Here is a 9575-nt window from a genome sequence, read left to right on the forward strand (position 1 = left end):
ATGGCAATTTATGACACTAGAAAAATACAAATTGAGCAAAACTCAAGTGGCTGTTTAAAAACATTTTTTTTTAACTTGGTGAAATCCAGAATTTTAATTGATTTCCAGTATTACAAAACAATGGGTGATCTTATGTGTTTTGAAAAAATTTGGTGTTACAAAGGAGTTTTATGTCAAATTTGTGATGAAAATTTAGAGTTTATGGTTCATTAGGCTGTTTCTAATTTTTATGTGTAACATTTGATTGTATAACGTCTTTAAAATGTTTATTAAAGGCGTGTTGAAAATTCAAAATTCTCTCTCTCTCTCTCTCTCTCTCTCTCTCTCTCTCTCTCTCTCTCTCTCTCTCTCTCTCTCTCTCTCTCTCAGCATGACTGTAAAACAAATCACAATGTTGCCAAAGCAATAACAAAATACAGAACATTCTTATAGATAAAATAAATATAAGTAATAATAAACAAACACATATACATATCGTTATATTATACATATATGTTGTCACAATAAACAAGTTAATAAAAAACAAAAAAGAATTAACAAAAGTATATAATAATAAATGGTAAGGACAGAGAGCTTTAATAAGGGATGAGGGGGTTCAGCCTTTTTCTCTCATATGGTGGCATGAGGACACGTACTGTGCTGCTAGGTGGAGACACTTCATTTTCTCCCAAAATATAATGGAGTTTCTCCGTATTTGTGGCTTGCTGGAATTGTGGTAGAATCAGAGACATTTGTGTGAAGTAAGCTTCTCTGATGCTCTGATATTTTCTGCAGTGAGTGAGGAAATGCAGCTCATCCTCCACAACTCCAGCAGGGCAGTGTGGACACAGTCTGAGCTCTGGGCTCCTCCAGCTGCGCTTGTGTCGGCCCGTCTCCACACTCAGACTGTGTCCACTCAGACGGTACCGGCTCATCAGCTTTCTCTGACCGGGGCTCTTAATGTTGGTCAGATACGGGGCCAGTTCATAACCAGGTTTAATCTGGTTGAAGCACGCTAACTTTTTTATTTGTTGTACTTTATTTTGCCAATTGAGTTTATAATCCTCCTGGGTAATCTTTTCTATTTCTTTAGTCTTTATATGTTGGGACAGGGTTTGTGAATTTAGTTGGTGTTTTTCCACCAGATAGTGCATGGGGTCGCTGGCCGGATGTGCATTTCTATATATGAGGGCTTGCTGATGGTAGCTCTCTGGGCTGGAGTCTGACAGATGGAGCCAGAACTTCCCTGCTCTCTTCTGGATTTCTGAGAGCAGAGGGAACCTGCCTAGTTCTGCTCTGCAACCAAGGCTAGGTGTGCTTCTGTGAACTCCGAGGATGTTTTTGCAAAACTCCAGATGAAAGATTTCAACTGGAGTTTTTTCCCAAGATTCATAGTTTAATTTAAATGTGGGTCCCCAGAGTTCACAGCCATACAGCAGGACTGGCTTTACAATGGTGTCAAATATTTTCAGCCACAGTTTAATGGGTGGGTTAAACTTAAAAAGGTTTTTTTTAATACAATAAAAAGCCCTGCGTGCCTTAGCGGTCAAGTCTTTTAGAGCTTGACTGAAGTGTCCAGAGGCTGTGATTGTCAGACCCAAATAGCTATAAGAGGTGACGTGGTCAAGTATTGTTCCTCTGATTTTAAAAGTGTGTCTTTTTTTATCAGCCAGACGAGGTTTTTTACAGAAGATCATGATCTTGGACTTCTGCATGTTAATGGGCAATGCCCAGTCTGTGCTAAACTCCACCAAGATAGAGAGACTGTGGTGAAGACCCTCTTCATGAGGAGACAGAAGCAGCAGATCATCCGCATACAGGAGACATTTGATCTCTCTGTCCTCCAGGCTCAGGCCAGGACTACAGGACTTCTCAAGTGCTGATGCCAATTCATTGATATAAATGTTAAATAGAGTCGGGCTGAGACTGCAGGCTTGACGGACTCCTTTACTCTGAGTGAAATAATCAGTCAGCTTATTGTTTATTTTTACACAACACTTGTTCCCATTATAAATGTTCTTTATTATGTCATAGGTTTTTCCTCCAACTCCACTTTGTAAGAGTTTTAGGAAAAGCCCATTGTGCCACACCGAATCAAAGGCTTTTTTAAAATCAATGAAACAGCCGAATATTTTCCCTTGTTTGGTCTGGTGGACATGTTTTTGAATGAGTGTTTGGAGTGTGTAGATGTGATCTGCTGTTCTTTTTTTAGGCATAAATCCAATCTGACAATTATTTAAAATCTTGTTTTCCTGGATGAACCCAACCAGTCTATCATTAATGATAGAGCAGAATAATTTCCCCAGGTTACTACTCACTGTGATGCCCCTATAGTTTTTGGGTCATATTTCTCACCATTTTTAAATATTGGCGTAATTAAATTCTCCTTCCAAATTTCTGGAAAATGTCCTGATTCTAACAAGAGGTTGAATAATTTCAAGATGGCGTTTTTTAATTGAGGACTGCTGTGTTTTAGCATCTCATTAGAGATTCCATCTGAGGCACAGGACTTTTTATTTTTTAGAGTTTTTAATTTTTCTGTTAACTCATTTAATTGTATTGGGATATCTAAATGGTTTAGCTGATCTTTAATAGTATTTTCTAATATATGTAATTGGGAGGTCAGATGTTTTTGTTTTTGGTTCAATTCTTTTTGTGAATATAGCTTTTCGAAATGTTTGGTCCAGATTTTTGGGTCTTGAATGGGAATTTGTTTCGATTCTTTAGATTGATTTAATCTTTTCCATAAATCCCAAAACAAATTTTGATCAATAGCCTCCTCAATTTGATCCAATTTTAACTTCATGTGATCAGCTTTCTTTTCTTTTAATAGTGATTTATACATTTGGAGAGTTTGTTGGTATTTTCCTCGTGTGTGTTGGTTTGTCGGATCTCTGTGTTTTTTATTTGACAATTGTCTTAATTCTTTTCTTGTATTTTGACATTCTTTGTCAAACCAGCCAGCTGTAGTTTTTCCTTTTTTAGATTTGTATTTCAGATTTTTCCTCAATATTTTTTGGGCAACTGTTGAAAAAATATTGGTCAGCTGTTCGGTTGCTAAATTTATAGTTTGTTCCTCTTTACCAAATGAAGTCAGTATGAATGCATTGATCATGTTCTCCACTTGAGTGTAGTGGAGCTCTGCTTCATACTGGGCAGGACTGTCTTTACTCCAGATTAATTTAGGTGGCAGGGGATGCAGTTTTATTTTTTGTTCTCTCTCTCTCTCTCTCTCTCTCTCTCTCTCTCTCTCTCTCTCTCTCTCTCTCTCTCTCTCGTGGTAAGTACTGAAATCATACTTGAGTAAAAATACTAATACTTGCCTAAATGTAGTTTAAATAGAGAGAGTATCTGTTGTCAATATTACTCAAAGTATGAATAAAGTAGCCCTTTAGAGTATGGAGTATTACGCTTTTAAAAGCTGATGGTTTTACATTGTGCACGTGTGTAAACTTAACATTCTGTAGTGCATCGAGTTATTGCCCAGCAGGCACACAACATCATAAGACATAACCATTAGGTTAGATTGTCTAGCCAGGGTCTAAGGACAATGTTATTTGTTCAATAACATTAAATTACATTGATATTTGGATGTTGGAAAGTGAGCAAATCCAATGTCGAGCAAATATCCAATGTCATTTTGGGATCACATGCTGACACTTCCATGATTTTCATGGAAAAACCAAATGCAACATCCCCATGACACTAGGGTACAACTTTATTCTGACATCTTGTGCCTGCTGGATGTTTAAGGCCATTTCGATCATCATACAGTAAACATCTGTCATCTTCTCATCAGTGACATGCATCTTAACAGTCTCTTTGTCCGATGCATGTATAGATTTTGGCCATCTTGTACACTTTTAATGCTTCCAAACAGTTTGCTGCAATTATAAAGTGCACATGTTTTAAAGTATAGGGTTGGGTATTATTTCAATACCGGTGCTAAATCGATACTTTTAAATCAAAACGGTGCCTGAACCGATACTTCTTAGTCACAAAATTATTTGACAAAAATATTTTAATCATCATTGAACAATGTAATTCTATATTTATAATAACTTTAAAGTAAACATCAATTCATATATTATAAATTTGAATTGCATTAATATATTTCTTTTGATCAACCCTATTTTGAGGTAGTTCATTATGAGGCGATATACCTTCTATGTGAGATTTGTTTGAACAGGAATCACATGACTGATTTTTCTAATCCCCATAGACGAGAAAATAAAACAGTGACTGCAGGACTGAAAGTAAAAGAACACATTTTTTTTTAAAACTACTTACTAAATTACAATTCCTGAGAAAAATCTATTCAATTACAGTCATTTGAGTAATTAGTTTCTTTACACCACTGGTTTGATAAAAAGGTATTTTAAATATTGCAACAAACATTTTGCAATAAAATATAATAATAATAATTATTATTATAAAATATGAAAGGGCAGACTGGCACTCAATTCATTCAATTATTTAATTCAGTAAATCATTTCAATGAGTTTTAACCAACTTTTTATCCCATCTAATGTTTTAAGTTCTATAAAATCCACAAAATATTCAGGTTGCACTAAAGAAATTTCAAAATGGTTGAAGACTTCTTTAGAGAATTGAAACATTCTTTCCACATTTCTGGGTTTCTTAGTAGTATAAGGCGTCATGGTTGGGTTAAGTACAGAGAGTTAAAGTACAATTTTATTTTTTACAATTATATTTGCTGAAGTAAAAGAAAAACACTATAATGCTGTTATCAAGACTTTCAGAAAAAGGAAAAGAATAGTGTGAGACTGACAAATATCAAATTTACACACTGCATTAAAAATGCCTCACATAGGCGTTAATGAGTCTTTTTTTTTGTAACTAGACCAAAGATGATATAATACATAAATGCATATAAATGTTATGTTTTTTTTTTTAAATCATGATGATGACCGTTAAACGTTTTATAAAAGTCTTGTGAAAGGGCTCCATTGGCATCAGTGGTTCAATAAACGTTGATCATTGTTCTCATTAAAGTCCACAAAATTTCTTTTAAAGTGGAAATCAAAATAGTAATATTTCATGTAAAACAATCCACTTTGGACTTTGACCAACATGTTTGAAATATTGAAAGGTTCTTTTAGGAAACCAAAATTCAAAATTTAAAGCATAAAACCTATAAAACTGTTATTTTAATTTGACAGCTGTGAATTTTTAAATGAAAATTAATGAGAACACACTTTATATATAGGGGTGACCTGGTAGCTCAGTGGTTAGCACTGTTGCTCCACTTCAAGAAAATCTCTGGTTCAAGCGCCAGAGTGTGTGGAGTTTGCATGTTCTTCCCATGTTGGCGTGGGTGAATTGAATAAAATAAAATGGCCATAGTGTATGTTTGTGGGTGTTTCCCAGTACTGGGTTGTTGCTGAAAGGGCATCCACTGTGTAAAACATATGCTGGATGAGTTGGCGGTTCATTCTGCTGTGGTTACCCCCGATAAATAAAAAGCTAAACTAAAGAAAAAGTAATTAATGAATGATTCATGAAATTAATTAATTATAAAACTAGAGCACTGGTGCATTCCTGAAATGGGTCAGACATTCAATACACATCAACACACACACACTGATTCTAACACACCAGAAGAGAGGAGGGGATTGTAAATCTAGCTCTTTAATATAAAATGTGGTCTGCTTATTAAATTCCTTTTTGATCATTTTATGGAAGCTATCAAATAAGCAGCACACACTCTAAAAGAAATGAGTGCATGCCTAAAGGTTTTTCTTTATTTGCTGGTTTGGGATGATATTAGCCTTATTAAATGAGGATCTTTCTATAACACCTAGTGATTGTAATGTTTTGAATTGCGGCCCACTATACAGTAGGTCAAAGTCTTTTGTCCATGAATCCTTGTGGACATATAGCGCTGAAAAATCAAGTCGAGCAGGAAACTCAGCACAGGTCTCCTCCCCTCCCTTTGCTTTCAAATACCAATACCTGAGGCACAACAAGGAAGAGAATTCACATTGTAAATAGTCTTTCACTTGCACAACTACCACATTTTCCTTCCTTTCATTGCAGATGGTTTGTCTTCGCTCTATGAAAAATGAGGACACGACAGTTCGTGGCTGCATTTCTGGCTTTGGTTGGCCTGTGCGGGACCATCCTGATTTGTGCCTTGCCTATGTGGAAAGTGTCGGCCTTTGTCGGAGCGAACATTGTGACTGCACAGGTCTACTGGCAAGGCTTGTGGATGAACTGCGTCTTGCAAAGCACTGGCCACATGCAGTGCATGGCGTATTACTCTGTTCTGGCACTGACTCAAGATCTCCAGGCCGCTCGTGGTTTGATTTGTGCTTCTATCGGTGTCAGTGCAATTGCCTTTGGAATGATGGTTGTTGGGGCCAATTGTACACGGTTTTACAGAGAAGATCAACTTAAAAAGACCAACATTGGAATATCAGCTGGCGCATTGTATATAGTTGGAGGTGTAATGTGCCTTGTTGCTGTCTGCTGGCAGACGTCTATTATTGTCATGAACTTTTATAATCCTCAAGTAATAGCAGGGACACAAGGAGAGCTGGGAGCCTGCATCTATATAGGATGGGTCGCTGGATTTTTGCTAATTATTGGCGGTGGACTGCTTTTAAGCACATACTCCAACCGATGTTGTTGACCAGATTTGGGGTTAATAAGACTCAACTGACTCAGTTTGACGCCGGATTGTTTCTATTTTTCCTTGGAGGATAAAATGTTTTTTTCTGGATCCCCCAATTCTTCAGAGCTGTTTTTAAGACTGTCAAATGTTTGTTTGTAATACTGTGTATCAGTACTTACTCAGGCCCGTAGCCAGCCTACTAAAAGTAAATCTTTTTACAGTTATTCAAGGTTTAAATACTGTATTTTTAAACACATTTTAAGCACTAATTTGTGCTGGATTAGCTTGTTGGGTGGTTATCATTACCACATTTTTCATTACCACATTTTTTGATCCAACAAAAATACTTCCTACATTTTTATCAAAGTGCTTATAATACTATTTTTTTGTTTACAAAAATGTATGTTTATTCACAAGTTGTAACAGTTTTATATGTAATGTATTGAGATTAGAATTTTTAGAAATATTGAAAAATACTGATTTTTAAATGCTTATTTATTATCATCCATCATTAAAAACAAACAAAAAAACAAACAAGCAACAAAAACTTAAGAATATGTTAAAACTAGTTTTTGATGAAAAACTTTAGCCTATAGGTTGGCCCACATGAAATCTGCACATGCAGAATTCCACAGATTTTTAGCCCATTATTGATTCTGTTTATTTACTTGTGTAAATGTGATTAAATTTATATTTATTCAGTTTTCAAATTAATTACAGTAATATTATTGAATAATATGAAAATATTCATATGATTTATTCACAATACAGTTTGTAAAGTAATATTTTCTGACTTTTAGTAGATATATGTGAGACTTGCTTTGTTTACCAAGTAAAGTGGATCCTAATTGGATTTGCATTGTAAGCATTAGATAAAAGTTTAAAAGCTATTACTTTTTTATTACATATATTGGTAACGCTTTCTTTGACAACCCGCAAAGTACTAGTTATGATACCCCTAGATTAATTCTGCATAAATCCACAGATTTTTAAGTCTGCCCAGAAATAGCAAAAAATCTCAGCAGATTCTGTCTGGCCCTGCCTATAGGCCAATAACTATAGGTATAAATTGCCTATTTAAATAATAAAAACCTTCTTTCATTCTTTATTTTATTATTTATTCTTCTTAAAGTCTTCTTCTCTTGGTTATTTTCACAATTTATGATGGCATACTGTCAAAAATTGGACAAATGTGCTCGGTTTGGAGTCAAAACCTGGACTTTGTGGGAAAGGGGATGGGTCTTTCAAACCACCCAAACCTCCCTGGCTACTTATGCCAGCTGTTTTGACATATTGACTCAGATTAAACACTTAGCTGTAGAACGGCTACTAGTTGCACAGAAAAAACCATCAGATGTAGCACAGTATATAAATAAATACATACATTTGTTGAGAATTACATGCAATAATATTCAATAACTGTTTCAATGAATGTCTCCACTGTAAAAAGCGATTATTGGTTTTACTTTAAAAATCGAGTAAACTAATTTACTCAGTATAAAATTTTACACAGGTTTTACTTCACACCTGTTCGACTGCACTGTCACCAAGGTTAAGCTTACTGGGAAATAGGGAACAGATGCCAAATATTACAAAAAGAGAGTTCACAGTGATCATGGCGAGGATTTCAGTAACGGCTAGAGTCATCTTAAAAAACTGGTAAACTCCAAAGTTAAAATAATGGGACAATATAATGACTAAAACAGCTTCCTGTGAATGTTTACTTTATTAATGAAATAACAAGGACAAAACACAGGTCCCTGTATCCCAGTGTGGGAAGACTTTTGGTCTTATGTGACGACGTCTTGTAACACAATTGAAAATCACTCAACAGGTTTTCTTTATAATATTGCACTTTTGTTGATAGTAAGCATTGTATGCACTCTGGCTTTATATGTAGTAGGCCTACCAGTGATCATTTGTAATATGTGTCTGTATTATTTTGTCATGTATACCAAAAGAAAAAAATAATAATCAAGTAATCAATTGTAACTTGGAACGGTTAAGCTGACAGTTTAACTGTATAATCATGCACGTAATTCATTTACTTTAATAGGTTTATGGCAACGGGTTTACTCACTTTAAAAAGTACAATGTAAAAATGATTATTTAGTACTGACAGCATATGCTTTAGGTCATTGTAACTTATTAAGCTAAGTTAATAATGTTCTAACTTAATTTGATAAGTTATGCAAGCTGTTTTAAGTCAGTTCAACATAATATAGGTTCAATGGACTCATAATATTAATTTGATTCAGCTTAAAATCAAATTTTTTAAGGCAACCAGGATTTTTTTTACAGTGTAAAGTTATTTAGCTTGTAAAACTGCATCATTTATATGGTCATAAATCAGCTGATTTGATTGGTGATCTAGCATTAATTATATCATACTATGTATTTTCTTTGTACATCTGTGATTACATTTCTTTTGCAAAAAAGTATAAATATATTTTTTGCATAAAATAGTAAAATCCCAAGATCCTGATTGTCTTCTACTTTGTGTGTGTGTGTGTGTGTGTGTGTGTGTGTGTGTGTGTGTGTGTCCAGAGGCCCCCACAAGTATAGCAAAGCAAGTACGTTTTGACCTTGTGGGGACATACTTTTTATGCCCGTGAGGAAAACGGCTCATAAAAGAACACAAAAAGTTTCATATTAATTAATTAATTATATTTTTGAATATTTTTTTGCAGACAGAAAAACAAAGAACAGACAGACAAACCCATCATAAAACAATAATCTGTGCAAAATGTAAAATAAAGCATGAAACGAGAAAATGGCGACATACAATGTGTCATAAAGATTTTTTTTCGGCATCAAGAAGAGGCTTTCCTCAGTATTGTTTACAGCAAGTATTTTCCACACCGTGTCTAACTCAAAACCAGTGTTTCAACACTTAGGTATGAAACCTAAATGCAATGAGCAGCTTCATCGTCATTTTAAGAACTCCTAAGATTGTATA

General features: G+C 34.8%; 1 protein-coding gene across 1 annotated transcript; it reads left to right on the forward strand.

Annotated features, from left to right (window-relative positions):
• Positions 1 to 5972: 5972 nt before the first annotated feature.
• Positions 5973 to 9093, forward strand: cldn28 (claudin 28). The gene has a single exon (XM_005161279.6). It carries the CDS (start codon positions 6065 to 6067, stop codon positions 6632 to 6634), a length of 570 nt encoding a protein of 189 aa, XP_005161336.1. The 5' UTR covers positions 5973 to 6064; the 3' UTR covers positions 6635 to 9093.
• The last annotated feature ends 482 nt before the right edge of the window (positions 9094 to 9575 follow it).

This window comes from Danio rerio, chromosome 21, assembly GCF_049306965.1.
Source record: "Danio rerio strain Tuebingen ecotype United States chromosome 21, GRCz12tu, whole genome shotgun sequence".
NCBI classification, from domain to species: domain Eukaryota; kingdom Metazoa; phylum Chordata; class Actinopteri; order Cypriniformes; family Danionidae; genus Danio; species Danio rerio.